At 36.2% G+C, this 16,840-nt stretch overlaps 1 protein-coding gene across 2 annotated transcripts; it reads left to right on the top strand.

Annotated features, from left to right (window-relative positions):
* LOC117371478 (protein shisa-5-like) lies at window positions 1-16,148 on the top strand. Of its 2 annotated transcripts, XM_055221700.1 has the most exons (6): window positions 1-194; window positions 272-542; window positions 3,710-3,860; window positions 6,013-6,143; window positions 12,340-12,549; window positions 13,776-16,148. In XM_055221700.1, exons 2-6 carry the CDS (start codon window positions 476-478, stop codon window positions 13,955-13,957), a joined length of 741 nt encoding a protein of 246 aa, XP_055077675.1. In that variant the 5' UTR covers window positions 1-194; window positions 272-475; the 3' UTR covers window positions 13,958-16,148. The 2 variants fall into 2 exon arrangements, with proteins under 2 accessions (XP_055077675.1, XP_033823063.1); XM_033967172.2 differs by having other exon boundaries at window positions 1-542.
* Window positions 16,149-16,840: the final 692 nt, after the last annotated feature.

Below are 16,840 nucleotides of genomic sequence, written 5' to 3'. Positions count from 1 at the left end.
GATTGAGGTGAAGCCGCAGACACCTGCACTCATCACTTTTTTTCATACTAGGCCACTTAAGCTAAAAGTCGAGATAAGACTTTTTAAGGTTAGGCAAGTACTACATGCCAAGTAGTAGTTATGGTTAAGGTTAGGATTAGTCTCCAGCAAATGAACCGAAGTTATTTGAATATCCCCCAAGAAGCATGGAAATAGTATGTTAATTAAACCTATTTTAATTGTTAATAGATTTCATGTGACATAACCATTTCACAATCTTTCATTTTTAAAGATGTGGATAAAGTTTATTTCATCAACGGTGTACAACAAAACCGAACAAAATAAGAAAACTTGATTAGTGTGATCAGAGAGCGTGGGTTATTGTCCACAGAGACGATCTCATCACACACGATCTTTGAGAGCCCACCCATTCCCGTTGGTCCAAACACAGAGGTCCTCCTCCTGCTTCACTCCGCCGCTGGTGACTCAAACAGCCATGGCGTCTGCCTCATCCAGCTTTGTTGTGCTGGCTTTAGTTGTCGTTTTCACCCCTTGTATATTTGGTATGTATATTTTCTTCTAATATGTATTACTTTAGTTTTGTTCAGTTGTCTTTAATGTTGTTTTTGATTAGTCAGTGTGTTGTAGTTATGGGCGATGTCGCTGGAGCTAGCCATGGCATCTTAATAGCATATGTCTTTAAGCTTCAGTTTAGACGAATCGAAACTTATGATTTTAAAAGACAAAAACTACCTTTCCGAATCAGTTAAGTGGACAAAATGAACGCGCAATGGTTCCTTCTATGTCGAAACACTGACAAACATGCAAACAGGATCTTGAATTTGTTCCTGAAGATGCCAAAATCCTCCTTCGTCTAACAAGTTTTTTCATCAACAAGCTAACATAGTGACATCATGCATTAGTTAAACCACAGGATCAGATAAGTTCAGCATGTTTTAGCTGTGGGTCATGTGTGTTTCTTAAATTAGCAACGTCCTTTTTCCATGTGTCTAAAATGCGGATATAAATTGTAAACCTCCTTCACTTCATACCTAGTACTTCTAAACATAATACTGACTGGTTTCATGACCTTGTTGTATTCTATTAGACCAGCCATGCCTGAACTGTAGCCCATGGGCCAAATGCAGCCCTCAGACCAATTTTTAACTTTAACTTTAACTTTAACTTTAACCAGCCTTTATCAAATATTTAATGTGCCCCAATGAGGATGTGAGCATGAATGAAGGTCTATTAGTTCAGTTTAACTTGTAATAATAACGCAGATTTGAAGTATTCACTGTATTGGTGACCAGTCTATGGCCCTCAGTCGGCCCTCAGCTTTGTCTGTGTTTTTATATGTGGCCCTTAATGAGAAAAGTTTGGAGACCCCTGTTATTTCCTTACATCCATCCATTATTGAACTAATAATCCCATTCATGCAGCACCATGCCTAGATTGTTAATTGCATAAGAACAAGTCAAAGGCAACGCCCAGTAATTCATAAAAATACAAGTATTACCGTATTTTCCGCACTATAAGGCGCACCTAAAAGCCTTTAATTTTCTCAAAAACCCACAGTGCGCCTTATAATCCGGTACGCCTTATATATGAATCAATATTGGTCAATTATGACACCCGTAGTCAGGAGGCGTCGCTGAAGTAATAGCGGTAATAACCCTTTAAGGACTGAGCACACTATGGGCCAGTATAGCTCACCTAGACCTACACTTTTATTCTTTTTTAGCCATAAAAATCATGTTAAACAAAGTATCAGAATTTGCTGCGTTTTTTCACACAACTACTTCTATTTTACACATCCATCCGTATTTTTTCTTTTACGCACCGAATAAATGAGTGAAAATCCCCGCAGCCCCGCGCTCTCATTCGTCACCTTCAGGACAACAGAGGCAGATTACCGTAATGATGGTAAAATATTTAGATAGCCCCGTGTCTCCGCTTTGAGACGCCGTTTGAGTTTACATGAGAGCACGACTGGGCGCGGAGTTACGCTGCTGGAAAGTCCGCAACCCGCTGTATCTGCAACGACAGGATCCGACGCTATAGGGATAACGGGGAGACAGCGCCGGGCGACATACGCCACAATCTGCCAATGGATCGCGGATGCCTGGGCTGATATATCAGTCTGAACTGTGGTCCGAGTTTCACGAAGGCAGGAATTGTCACTGAACTGTTAAGACAACAGCAGCGACACGGATAATGGCGATTTTGACGAGACAGAATCGGGCACTTTGAATGAGCTCGACCAACTGTTCAACTCAGACACTGAAGAGGAAGAATTTGACGGATTCGTGAATGAGGAATGAACTGAAAAAGTGAGGCTTTACGTGTTTCTTTCACGTGTTTACAACTAAACAAGGCTGGGAGATATTGTGAATATGGACATTAACGTTTGAACAACGTTGAGTTATTGTTATTACGTTGCACTATTTCGAGAGTTACTATATTGTGAATGCATTAACTTGTTTTGTGAGTTTGACTGACTTATCTGACTGTTTTGTTGACGTTCCCTTCAGCGCAGCTCCATCTCGTGGATGCATAACACAACCCCAGCTACTATAGTAGTTTATATTCTATGCGCCTTATAATGCGGTGCGCCCTATATATGAAATTTGTTTTAAAATAGGCCATTCATTGAAGGTGCGCCTTATATTCCGATGCGCCTTATAGTGCGGAAAATACGGTAATAGAAATACAATTTAGATCTAATGCTGCTTTCATTTAGCAAGAATCCCTCTTGTAGGCTACAGTGTTATAATACTCACAAATACACAACAATATGTCTGAGTTAAGTAACATTTTAAGTCATAAAGATGTTCAAGCAACCCTTTATCATTAGTGTGTCTAAATCTCCAAAGCTAAAAATACTCATGAAATGGTAATTTTCAAGTTAAAAGCTCCCGTTTACCATTACTTAAGTAGAAATTGTCATCTCCAGAGCTGAAATTATCCAAATGATTTTAGTTAAGGTGTATGGGCTTTAAAAAGACATTGGAGCACTTCCTGTATTACCACATGACATCACAAGGTGGAACAGAGTGTTTTCTGCTTGAGAGAATAACTCAGCCTAAATATGCAGGGTTTGTGTGTTAAACATGTGTGAGTAAAACAAACCATAACTTGGGGTATGTTTTTGATGAGGAAACCACAGTATAACATAGATCAGAAGATTGTATCTTTTTTGTTAGTGTAAGGTGAGCTAGCTAGAGTTTTGGGAGTGGCTGTTTAATCTCTTGACTCGTAAAGTTTAAGTTGATTATTAGGTCTATTTCTCTGTATACTTAGTTGTAGGTCACAATAAGTACTATATCGATGGAACAATTAATTTTGGGGGTCAATATTTATCATGGGGACTTTTTCTCCACATACCTGATGCTGATGGAGTAGTTTCTTTGGCAAAATTTGCAATCTTGCTGTAACCTGGCACAAACATATTACCTCCTTGTATAGGTCAATGTCTTTTATGTGCATAGTCCCTGATAAATAATCAAAGAAACTAAACTAAGCTAAGCCACTAGATAATGTAGAAATGTATCTGTGGGTTTCAGAATGATTCAGGAAAGATTAAGACCGTTGCCATAGTGATTAACAATTTAAAACTAAATATTATATCTTTTGAAAGGGAAAAAGTTCTAAAAAATTTTTCTTATAAGTGGAAGACAATGACCAGTGTATGAAACACAATGATAATTCTAAATATTTGTATTTTCAGCGGGCGATGACTGTCAGAGTTACGAAGACATATCAGGACAATACCATGCCCCTCAGAAGTGCCGTTTTGGATTCTGCTGTGGCTCCTGCTACAACAGATACTGTTGTCATGACTCATTTTGGAAGCTCTCAGAAGATAAACAAGATGAGTGGTATGTTTAAACTTTAATATGTAAAATTCCAATATTTCTTAACCAGAATATCACAACATCTATAATGCAACACATTTTACAGTTTTGTTTTTCTCTATGCTTAAATGTCCTACATTACACAAAACTGACTTTTGTGAGTAATCGTGTTTGAGTGATCCTTTATTATTAAGCTGTCGACGTCTCCAAAGCTCAAAATGTAGTGGTAATTTTCAAGTTAACAGCTACCTTTTACATTTAGTTCAGTAGAGATTGGAAATTCCAGGGTTGAAATTATCCAAGTCATTCTAGTGAAGGTGTATGCAGTTTAAAAACACAGTGGAGCACTTCCTGTATTACCGCATGACATCACAAGGTGGAACAGAGTGTTTTCTGTTTGAGAGAAGAACACAGTCTAAATATGCAGAGTTTGCCTAACAGAACCACAGATCTGACTTGTAAACTTGGCCTAGTGGAATCCCCTGCTTGTCTATATGGAGATAAAGTTAATACTAGCCCTGTCGCATTAATTACTATATCGACTCATCGTTCAATAAGTGATAGATGGAACAATAATATTTGTGGGTCCATATTTATCATGGAGACTTTTTCTTTGTACTAATGGGGAACTTTCTGTTGAAGAAGGTTGAATAAATCACTTCTATGAATCATTACAGATACAAACTAACTACTTAAATGTTTAATTCTGCTTTTTATTTCTTGCAGTTTATGTTTTTTAACCATATTACACATTTAGAATAGTTTTTTGGGGGGGATAATTCTACTTTAGAGTTATTGTGTCAGTGGCATAAATTAGCTTCAATATTATCATTTATATTTTCTTTTGCAGTATATCACACTTCATCACACTATTATTGTGACAGGCCTAGTTAATACCATACTGTAGAAGTTACCAGGCATCGTGATCACGTCTCCGTGGTGACAAGCAGGTGACATACCCTCCACTAGAATAGTTTGCATTTAAATAGTTATATTTTTGTAACACTTTTTCAATTTAAGTCAGTTTTTGTTGTGATTAGTCTTGCTCTAAATTCCTAATACATCCTTGCTATTCTATAAATGATAATATTAAAACTAAATGTTCAGTGTTGTAAATAAAAAAAACATGAGCTGCAATAAATAGCTGAATAGCAGAAGTTATGTTTTCAACCTTTCATGGCTCAAATCTCATCATATTGCCAAACATAACCAAAAATTTCCCAGTAGTACAAAGAAATACGATACACGATAAAAATTGACCCCCCCCAAAAATATATTGACCGATAGGCCTGTCACGATAATTACTATATCGGCTTATGTACACATTTTTAAAAAAATATTTATCACTTCAATTTGTATAGTATTTCCATGTGAATTTAATGTATACCATGTGATGCATGTCTAAACATGTGAAAATCCTGTTGTGTTTCTCATGTGGCTGGTATTGTGCAAAAGCAGAAAAACGACAGGAAATTGTATCATCCTGCGCGAGACTTAAGGTGCAGTAAGCCAACCATAACAACGGAAAGGAAGAAATAGTTAAAACAGTTAAATGATTCACCGACTATATTGCAAATAGTTGTTTTCATCATTACAGTTAATTTAAAGTTTAAACAGTTTAAACTTTAGCACCTGTAACTTAAATGAAACAAATAATTAAGCCATAAAAAAGATAGATAGATTAATACCATAGTGTGGAACATTACAGGCAAAGTAATAACATGTCCATGGAGACCAGCAGCTGGCTCCTCTTCTAGCTTGTTTCCATGGAGAACGTTCTCAAGTATAGTTTTAACCTTTTCTCTATACTGAATCAAGGAGGTGACAGGAGCAGGAGAGATCTAGCATTTCAACCGCCTCTCCTTTTTAAAAGTCCCCTTCCTTGCTCTGATTGGCTGCCAGGATGCCAATCGATCAGGTATCTCCAAATTAGGAGGCCCCTTACCAGGCCCCTCCCACAGCGCCCTCACACAGCACCCTCCCACAGCACCCTCCCACAGCACCCTCCCACAGCACCCTCCCACAGCACCCTCACACAGCACCCTCACACAGCACCCTCACACAGCACCCTCACACAGACAAACCAGAGGGGAGGCAGGAGCAGCACACAGAGAAATGCTTGCAAAACTGAAAGGTACCCAGACCTAATAACTGATGCCATGTTTTCTGAATACAGTGAAGTCCATTATAAGCCCATAGTCCCGATGGTGGTGGGGATTATAACCTTCGTCATCATTTTTCTCATCTTCGTCCTCTGCTGCGTCTGCCCCTGCTGCTGTCTGTACAAGGCCTGCCGCAGACCACGACGTGAGTATTTATTATTTTTACATATATTTCAAATTGTTCTATGTTGTGACTAGGCCTGTCACAATAACAGATTTTGAAGTGCGATATATTGCTGAGGAAAATGCTGATGATAAACGATGATGTTGAAACTAATTTATGCCACTGACACGATATAGTATTTATCGTGACAGGCCTAATTGTGACAAAAACAAAGGTAATTTATAAAAAGTACAAAATATCCCGTAACATTAAACACATATACTGTACTATGGGATTTGATGTAACTTTTCTGGTGGAGACAGGACTCTGTTCAAGGCATTTTTAGCAGCAAAAACAGCTTTTGAAAAGATATAAGTTTTATGCCAAAGCAACAACATTTCCTCTGTGGAGAGAACACATGGCAAACCCCACCACCAGAAAAGTTAGTCACAATAGGTTTTAAATAGAAGTCATATGAACTTGTTTGAAGGTTTTTCATGGATTGTTTAGTTTTGCATCTTTGATAATTATTAGGCTACTTTTAAAAATTATTTTTCCCACTCCTTTTTGAGCTTGTATATGAACAGTTTGTGAGATGTGCTTTAGATGTACCTGTGGTTGAAATAAATAAATTAAAATTATAATAATAATCATATAAAATAAAAAAAATATATGAATAGTATTCATTGTATTTGCATATGCTTACTTCCTGCACTATAGTTTATAGCAGCAATTGATTCCCAAAGGCAATGTCATGATACAACCAGACCTAGCCTAAGGTCTGGTTGACCAGACTAAACTGTAATACAAACATAGTTCAGAGTTCATTGCTTCTTCCTTGATTATTATTTACTTAAAGCGCAAATGACAGGATAGACTCCTCATTTCACTAAAACACAGTTGATTACAATGGTAACAAGTGCCAAAACTTGTCTAAATTACAATAGTTTAGATTAGACTGATAAAAATGCCTTTTATTTTGTCAGTGAGGGTTTAAACTGCTAGAAAAATGCCTTCCTTGTGCATAAATTGACGACATAGGCAGATGTATTCTATTGTAGAACTCACTGCTTCTTCCTGTGTACTTGTACTTTTCTTCTGAACGTTTTTTCCACATACAGATGTAAAACTAGTCTATATTTACCACAGGTCCTATCGCTCTACACCAAGTAATAATTAGAAAAAAACAATGAAACTTAAACTTGCACTTAAATGTACTCCTTCGGCAGACCAAGTAGCAGGTGTTCATTTTAAAATCATTACAGTCTCAGTTTTGTCTGGTAGCTAACCTTTCATTAACCCTCATTTGGAGATAAGTAGGCCTTTACACCACATGACTCTCAGTTCAAAATAAGGTGGAAATTGTAACGATATTCGGGAGGCTCGTCATTTGATGCCTGTGTTAGACTTGAGTGTATTCTTTTTTGTTCAGCTTGGCGTGCTTATTGTCAAAATCAAGTGTTAAAACCATAGACTGTATATATAAATGGACATGGCTAACCTGCTTCCGTTCCAAATGTGAAGTGATCATGGGTGCGCTTCCGACTCCATTGACTCTGGTTCCAATTCACTTTACGTTGGAAAATTGTCACCTCTCTCTTCGTAACTGCTGCTGTCGGGCATTTTAGTTTAACATGTTCATAGTGACCCAATCTACATAATCCTGGTGTTTTAATTTCACGAGTGTGTCAGTAAATTAAGATATGAACTTCCGCTAGCGTTAGCAACAGGTTTGATTGACAGTGTTGCTAAGTGCCCGCTCCCTGCTAAATCAGTGTTGCACGCAGGAAGTGGCGTTACCTTCAACAGCCTCTCTCCGGATTGGCTCTTTGGTTGCTACGATACTACGAGTTCCTAATATGTTGTGACAGTCTAGAACACTAAAACTATGCAGCAGATTGTGAGCTTTTCATTTTGGGATTGTGTCCAAGAATGTTTAAACTCCACCCATTTGTGACTCATTCTGTCTACCACCTTTTAAAAAAACAAAAAAACAAAACAAAAACACTGAACAAAGGTAGAACATTGCTACCAATTAACTTTACTAATAATGTGACATAATTTGCAAAAGCTACAGTACCAAGTTTATTTTAAATGTAGAAAATACAGTGTACTTTCTTAGACTTGCACAACGTAGCACAATGTTACACATGGCACATTTATGAACTAAATATTCTAAATAATATAAACTGGTAAAGAGATCTACTTTGGACTTCTTATGAATACAAAATATGTACATTTTGATTTGTTTGTGTAGTTCCTCAGTTATCCAGGTATGATCCATAGTAAAAGAAAAATTTTAAATCTGTCAACTGGACAAAAAGTTGTAGCAATGAAAATGTTTGGCTGCTCATCCAGGCCGCTTCTTCAGTTGTGGTCAGATTACTGGTGGACACTGCCTTATATGTGTCTGAAGGAAGGAGCTAACTACACTGAGACTAACACACCTATTGTTTACAGTTTCTGTTAGTGTAGCTCATTAGACCTAGAATACAAAGAGTGAACTGTGTCCGAGTAGGGATGGAATGATATCAAAATTTAGACTCATGATTATTGTGACTAAAATAATTGCAAGTAACGATATTATCATGATAATTATTAAACCAAGGCAGTATAAAGTTCTCGTATGTGGACACCAGCCATGACTGTGACTGATGGTGAAAATCCATCCCCAATTCAGAATAGGCACAGAAGCCAACAAGTGTCATTGCTCTGATAGTTCCCCCTTGTGGACAAACACCAGAACTAACATCTAAACCCTGTATTGAAACTGGAAACATGAGGCAGTCTGGTGCCGTAAAGGTGATTAGAATCGTGTGCAATGATCACCATTATTAAAAAAGGCCACGAACGATTAATTGTGACCCTTTTTTTTTTTTTATCACGATTAACAATATTATTGTATATTGTCCCATCCGTATGTTCAAGTCACATTTTGCAGAAGTTTAGATTTAGATTAGATTTTGATTCATTAACTTCAGATTGTTTGTTCTTGAATTGATCCTTTGACCTGAACCAAATGTTTTTTTTTTTAATTGAAAAATAAATTATTCAAGTTGTAAAATGGAGAACTTTAATTCAATATATTTCAATATGGCAGATGATCCTGCGAACATTTAATTTGTATTAATTATATTCTAAACGGTTAGGAAATATTCGGCAGAAAAACTCAAATTTAGTATTCTGAGTAAGTTTAATAACTGAGGTAAAATGGCAATGGAGTATTTTGCCTTTATTTGAAAGGAACAATGCAGTCAAATGAGCTTAAACGTTTGTGATAGTAGAAGTGGATATGAAACTGAAAGCCACAAAACTCCACTAACGCATTTTAACTTCCTCTAACTTGATTGTCTCTGAGGCAAAGATAAACAACAGGTTCCTCTGGTTAGTGTTTTAGTTAACAGAACAAATAACATTTACTGCTTTATGTGACCTTGAACTACTGCTACTACTAAATTCAGTATTAAGTAAAAAATAATTACTTTTTCAATAGCATTAGTACTATTAGTAATATGTTATATTTCTAAATTATTATATTTTTCAATACATTTCTCTATTAGTTTAAGACTTTCTTTACAATGGTCCTGGCAATTTAAATAGAATTTAAAATGTACTAAGTTATTCCTCGCACAAGTTATTCCTTATCTGACGGACTCCAAACTGAGGCAGCATCATCAGGACATATCTGGGGTCAAAATTTGTTAAAATAATTTACATAAGTCTCAGGGTGTGGTCATAACAAGCTCTTAACGAAGCAGCCATTTTGAAAGCATAAAATTCCCTGTAACTTGCAAAAATGGTCGGATCTGGATGGACTCGTATTAGTATTTGTGTGTTTGATGATATGGCCATAATATGCAAATTAAATGTTTATCTTTAAAAGTGGCTCTCCAGCGTCACCTGCAAAGTTAAAACGGGATGGTAAAATTCAGTTCAAATACTAATGAAGACCACACCCTATCTACATTGCATGGCCATGCCTCAAAAAAGTCACTGGGAAGTAGAAAAAAAGCTTGTCATAATCCAGTGAAATTATTTCTCATTCTTTATGTGACCCTGAGCTAAAAATTCTATGGGGACCACACCCTATTTTCAATGTGAAAAATATAAAAATATTATATATTTAAAATATTCAGATGGTTGAAATCTAGACATCCTACTTTAACATACTTGTCTTAGGGTTTTTATTTGACAGACTCCAAACTGATGCAGCAACATCAGGAGATATCCAGGATCAAAAGTTGTTAAAAGAATTTGTGTAAGTCTCAGGATGTGGTCATAATGAGCTCTTCATGAAGTGGCCATTTTGAAAGTAAAAAATTCCTTGAAACTTTGGGAACTTTGAATCTGAAAACGTCTGCAATGTGGTGTTGACCTAGACATAATGATATGCTACTTAAACTTCTATCTTTAAAAATAGCTCTCCAGTGCCCCCGGCACAGTTGTAATGGAGCAAAGAATGTAGTTTGTCCCAGACTAATGGAATTTGGTACGCACACCTGCCATGTGACCTTGAGAAAAAAAGTCTATGGAGACCACACCCTAACACTGATGTGAAGGCGGCCATTTTGAATCTAATTATACAGACTTCACAGTTTTTATTTGGACAGACTCCAAACTGAGAATTTACATAAGTTTTAGGGTGTGGTCATAACGAGCTCTTAACAAGCAGACATTTTGAATGCATAAAAATTCCTGTAACTTTTGCAAACATCATGGGATTTAGATAAACCCAATGTAGAGTCTGTGTATTTTAATGAGCTGGACAGGATGATGTGTGGATTAAAATTCTATCTTTAAAATGGCTCATCAGCACCCCCTGCACAGTTACAATGGGCCATAAACTTTTATCTCCAACATGACTGGAAATATTGAATCACATGTCAAGCTAAGGTCGATATGCAGCTCTCCCACTATGGTGTGCCCTTCCGCAGGTGCAAGGGTTGCGAGGGCCCTTTATCCCTGCTTGCAGTTTTAATTTGTTATTGTAACTACCAGCAAGTTGATGTGAAGGTCCTGTTTGTGAGTTTCTGGTCTGTTTGGAGACTGGCTCTAGTGAGTTGAGACTGCTGTTGTTTTGCTCTTGTTTTGGCGTGAGTTACGCCCTACAGTAGCCCTTGTGTTCAGAAAATAAACAACCAGAATAAATTTGGTGTGTTTGAACACTACAGTGTATACCATTGTGTTATTTGGAGCTTCTATTTAATTTGAATATTGTTGTAATATAATGTGCATATGCACTGCACTGGATTTTAATTGCCAGGGGGAGAATACCATGTGACTAATTTCTGCACTAAGTTTAATCCAAACACAAGGTACATTTATATGGCCAGAAAAATTTAATCAGATATCTAGAATAATCAGAACCCAATAACTACATGTGATTTTTATTTTTTGTTGTTGTGTGTTTACATGTTTTCATTCATTTTTTTCTTTGGCTACATTCATGTGCACACCAAAATCTGCATGTATTCTGATTTGCGGACCTTTTAAAATGATTTATATTACTCAAAATTGACTCTTGTGTGAGTGTTAATTTATGTTAGAATGTCGTTACCTCATCAAAAGCATACCTGAAATTGTGTTTTGTTTCATTCACACATGTTTGAGTAATCATTTTATTATTAGTCTGTCTACATCTCCAAAGATTAAAATTCTCTGTTCCACCTTGTGATGTCATATAGTGCTAATTTTCAAGTTAACAGATACCTTTTACCTCAGGTTCAGTAGAAACTGTTTTTAAACGCCATACATTTCATTAAACTTGATTTCAGCCTTGGAATTACCGCAGTGGAGCACTTCATTTTTTATTATTATTACCACATGACATCACAAGGTGGAGTGTTTTCTGTCAGAGAGAAGAACTCAGCTAAATATGCAGGATTTGTGTGTTAAACATGTGTGAATGAAAAACAACTCCAGGTATGTTTTTGTTGAGGAAACAAGATTATAACATGAAACAGAAAATAGTGTAGTATGGGCCCTTCAAATGACATGCCACAAACTCTGATCTGAGTATTCAAAGGGCCCATGATCAGAAAGAGAAAATATTTTGCTGTTTACATTTTATTTTAGTTGTCTTATAACAAAAAAATCTGTTACTAATCAGACTTTGAGCGTGCATGTAACCACACCCAGTACAACTTGTGGATGTAACTTGGTAGAGTTACAACATTTCTTTGCTGTCTAAAGTTACATTCCTTGTTTCTAATGTTTTTTTTCTCTTTGTCTGTTGCAGCTGTGATCGCCACCACTACTCACACCACTGTCGTCACCTCCACCCCGCAAACCTACCCCCAGCAGCCCACAGCCACCCCACAACCCTATCCGGCGGCTCAGTACGCACCCTACCAGCCCATACCCGTCCAGCCCGGATATGGGACACAGCCAATGCCCTACCAGGGAGCACCCTACATCCCCGGACCTCCTCCAACCTATCAGGAAGCAAGTAAGTAAAGAGTCAATGTACTGAGATAATCAGATTCAGTGTCTATTTTGGTGGCTAATTTTGTTGAAGTGGCAAATTTGATTAGAGCAGCTGGTCCAAAGGGTAGGTACAGTAGATAAAAATCTGTGTTTATATTCTGTTAGTATGGTACATGAGAAAGTACTTTTATGTCAGCTCAAATTAGTACGAAATTATAATTGTACCATAACAGAACCATAATATAGTAAGTAAAGGAAAAAATTTGAAGACTCAAAAAAAGGAGCTAGACTAAAACCAGGAACTAAAACTACTTTTGAAATACTGCTTTTAGCTATCAATAAAGAAACCACATAAATTGGGCAAAGTTGGACCTTTCCTGAATAGTTAAAATGATCTTGATCTATTTCAGAACTAGTATAAGACCATGTGGTATTATTAAAGAAGCAACTACTATTTGTGTGGAAAATTGCATTATATTGTTATCATTGTGGTATGGAAATTGGATTATTCTGCCTTTTACTTGGTATCAAAATGTAGTTTGAAATTTTAGCATTGTGATTAGCTCTGTCATCTGTCAACACATGTGATATATTGCTTAAGAAGATATAGATGATACATTATAATATTGGAACTCATTTTATTTTCCATATAATTATTGTCGCAACACAAATTAAAATTTTTATTTACCCATAGCTTACTTTAGCTTAATGAATAACTTAATTTAATGTTATTCCTTGTTTTATGTGGTACCTCATCACTGAAGCAGCTTCCTATTTTAAGAAACTAGGAACTTGTATATAACCAACTGTGATTCTAACAGGACCTATGGAGCAAGTTAACACCAAGGTCTGTATCTTTAGGCCTGTCATGATACTTACTATATTGATTTATCATTCAATAAATGAGAGATGGAACAATCATTTTTGGGGGTCAATATTTTTCGTGGGGACTTTTTGTTATTTTTCTGAGCTGAAGTTGACTTAATAACTTCTATGATCCATTAAGTGTTTCATTTATTTATTGTAGCTCATGTTCATTAACAGCACTGTACATTTTTTTTTGGGGGGGGGGGTTGATTATCCTGCTTAAAGATTATAGTGCTGGTGGTGTAATGGGACTCTATATCATCATTTATCATCTATATTTTCTTCAGCAATATATCAAAATGTGTTCTCGTAACAGGCCTACGTCTCTCCATAATCCATCTTTCTGTTCAAAGCTTCTGTCACTGTTGTGTTTTTCTCCAGCTGGTCCTTCATACCCTGCTGCCCCGATGCCCTACAGCCAGGCAGCCTTCACTCCAGGACAGCCATCGTACCCTCTCCAGCCCCCAGGCCCATCTCCATCCCAACCACAACCACAACCTCAGCCCACCGACTTCTTAACCCAGCCTGCGTACAACCCCGACTATGTGTCCAACAAGATGTGAATGAATGGAACAGTCACCGCTACAACGCAAGATCTGGGAATACAGTAAAACTAGTAATATTTTTGAAGTTTGCTCTGGTTCTGGAACTAAATTGTCCATTCACTTTTCCCATTGACTTTTTAAACATTTAAAAATAAACAGTTTGCACATACCCTATCATGTCATGCTTGTAAAGTAATCCATGACACAATTATTTTTAGTCCTAAAAAATCTAAACTACTAAATATCTTTTATTTGTGCTTCATAAAGTTCCTAAAATATATTATTAAAATTCCATTCTCAACATAAACATCATTAGTAGAGTGGTCAGACCCATTGACCCACAGGTTGGCAGTGCGATTCCAGCTCCCAGAGATGACTGCTATCGTTGTGTCCTTGGGCAAGACACTTCATCCATCTTGGCCTCAGTGTCTGCGTGTGTTCGGTGTATGAATGTACTTGTGAATGAGTAGCTCCTTGATGTAAAACGCTTTGAGTGCCTCGAATGTGGAAAGAAGCTATATAAATGTGTGACCATAAATATGATTGTGCCAGTTGCTCATTGGTTACCACGTTAGATTACACACATTACCTCCTAGCAAACTTGTATAGTTTAAAAGATAGTTTTATATAAGTGTATAAGTCAATGGGAAAAATGAATGGGAATTTTACTTGCTGAACATGAGAGGTGGGTGGGACTGTTGAACTCTTTTGGGGCTCTGTACTGTGAAGCTGGAAGTGGAAATCTTTGCAGCCCAAGTAGAGACAAAAAACATATTTATTAGTTGTACACTACCTGAGGTCCACTGTTGTGCACTTGGCATTCAATACCTCTATTAGAAAAAGTCTTGTTGAGTTAACCAAGGGAGACTATGTGGAGGATTTAAGTAACTTTGCATAGGCCGAAGCCAAGTCTAGTCCAGGAAAAAGCTAACACGAAGACTTGTAAGAAACAAAAAATATGCAAAGCAACACGTCCTTACACCAGTGCCCAAATGCTGGAGGTATTGTTGATGTTAATAGTTAAGTTTCATTGAATGCATTTTGAAGCAGGACGTTAGAAAATATGACATAAATAGTCATAAAATAACACACAGCTAATATTTGGTTCTGTAAAAAAAATGGTCATCATTATTTTATATAGTATAGTATTTTGAATAATTTGGCTTATGTAACAACTTTTAATAAACAACTTGTCTGGCTCTTAGATAATACATACAACATCTAAGGAAACTGCTCCAGTGAAGTGGATCTTTTGACTTGGTTTATATCAAGTCATTTCCATTAAAACATTGGTTATATTTTTATTCTAACAAGCATAAGCCAGTGTTAGGTTAACTTTTCATTGCAGTCTACTTCTGAACAAGGACTTGATGAATCCAGTTTTACAATACAAGACTCCCAAAGTGTGATAAACCATTAGTATTGCTTATTAGAAATGTAAATATTATAGTAGAAAAATTATTAATTCCATTGTTCAGTTTGCATGGACCCCCCAAACAAGAACCTTTGATATAAACTTGGCCATTTCAGTTTTTCATAAACCCATCAAAAGTATTTTAAAAGATCAAAGATGTGTACAAATAAGTTACATTGAATGTATTTCTATATGTTCTTGATCTTTTAAGTACCATAAATCATTAATTTATGGTATGGTTTATTGATACGTAATATTTTTGTCTTTTTTGTATCGAAGACACGGCCAAGTCAAAATGTTGAACTTTTATTATGTTACAATTTTAAAAAGAACATCGTGAATTGTCTGATCAAACTTGGTTGATTCTGGGCATTTTCAAGTACCACTATTTTAAAAGTTTAGTTTTATATTTTTCTTTTTAATCTTTGTTACATTGACCATAATGCTGCTCTACTGTATTACATGTTTTGGAAGTTCCCTTTTCAGTTTTTCTGTGGTCCAACTTTGAAAAGTGGCCTTAACTATTCCATGTTCACAATACAATCTAAAACTAGTTCATTTAAATATTAGAATCTTCAAATTTTGTTTATTTTTAATGTAAATGTGTATATTCTATAGAAACGAAAGTATAAGTTTGTCACCATTGTAGAAAGGATGATTGTTGTCAAAGCTTTTGGCCTCAATTGTTTAAAAAGGGAATTGTTGTTGTTCAAAAATATGCAACCAGTCAAACCATCAACACAGGACTGATGTCAATTGTCAAAATGATACTAAAAATGGAATATTTCTTTATAACTTTGCTCAGGTTTTTATAATTTAGTCATGTGAAAATAGCATTGTATGTATCATAAATCACATCTGCAGTGTTGAATGATAAAACCAAAGTTCATTTTATGTTCAGGGGTTGAGTTTATGTTTATAAATTTAGAAATATCAAAACTAGGATAGGGACCAATATAGCTTGATGGGCGAGACACAGTTTTGAAAGAAAAATCCAGAATTTTGAGATTAGAAAGACAAATTTGCAATTTTAATCTTGTGGTTTAAAGCTGTCTCTACTTACCCTTGCCACAGCTGTGCGTTGAAATTATAATTTTGAGGTTTACGTTGCTTGGAAAAACAAAACAAAAGAGAACTTTGTGCCAATTTTCTGTTGTTTGTGGATAGGCTCAGGAATTATATTGTTCAATTATATGAATAATTGACAATAAAAGATTAAATTATACAAGTTCTTACCTGCTTTCCATCTCCCTGTAGTTTTTAAATGAGATGGGAGCAAGTAAGATAGTTGTTAATAAACAGATACTGGCATATTAATTACAAATTATAACAGAATAATAGGCAGTGTTCAAGTGTTGATGGTGGGTTTACCTAGATGTTTTCCATCAAAATACCGTGTGACTGATGCACAAATATTGTCTCATGCCCTCCGTCTGAGAAAATCCAATTGTATAGCATCACGTGAATGCAACCCAGGCTGTACTCAA

The sequence above is a fragment of the Periophthalmus magnuspinnatus genome, chromosome 5 (assembly GCF_009829125.3).
Source record: "Periophthalmus magnuspinnatus isolate fPerMag1 chromosome 5, fPerMag1.2.pri, whole genome shotgun sequence".
Classification (NCBI taxonomy): Eukaryota; Metazoa; Chordata; class Actinopteri; order Gobiiformes; family Gobiidae; genus Periophthalmus; species Periophthalmus magnuspinnatus.
This window is presented reverse-complemented; position numbering and strand designations above follow the sequence as displayed.

Bases quoted from the DNA above. Each gene is read 5' to 3' on its own strand.
- LOC117371478 (XM_055221700.1), top strand. From the start codon at position 476: ATGGCGTCTGCCTCATCCAGCTTTGTTGTGCTGGCTTTAGTTGTCGTT. The intron at 543-3,709 runs GTATGTATATTT...TTGTATTTTCAG, and splicing joins TTTCACCCCTTGTATATTTG to CGGGCGATGACTGTCAGAGT. The intron at 6,144-12,339 runs GTGAGTATTTAT...TGTCTGTTGCAG, and splicing joins GGCCTGCCGCAGACCACGAC to CTGTGATCGCCACCACTACT.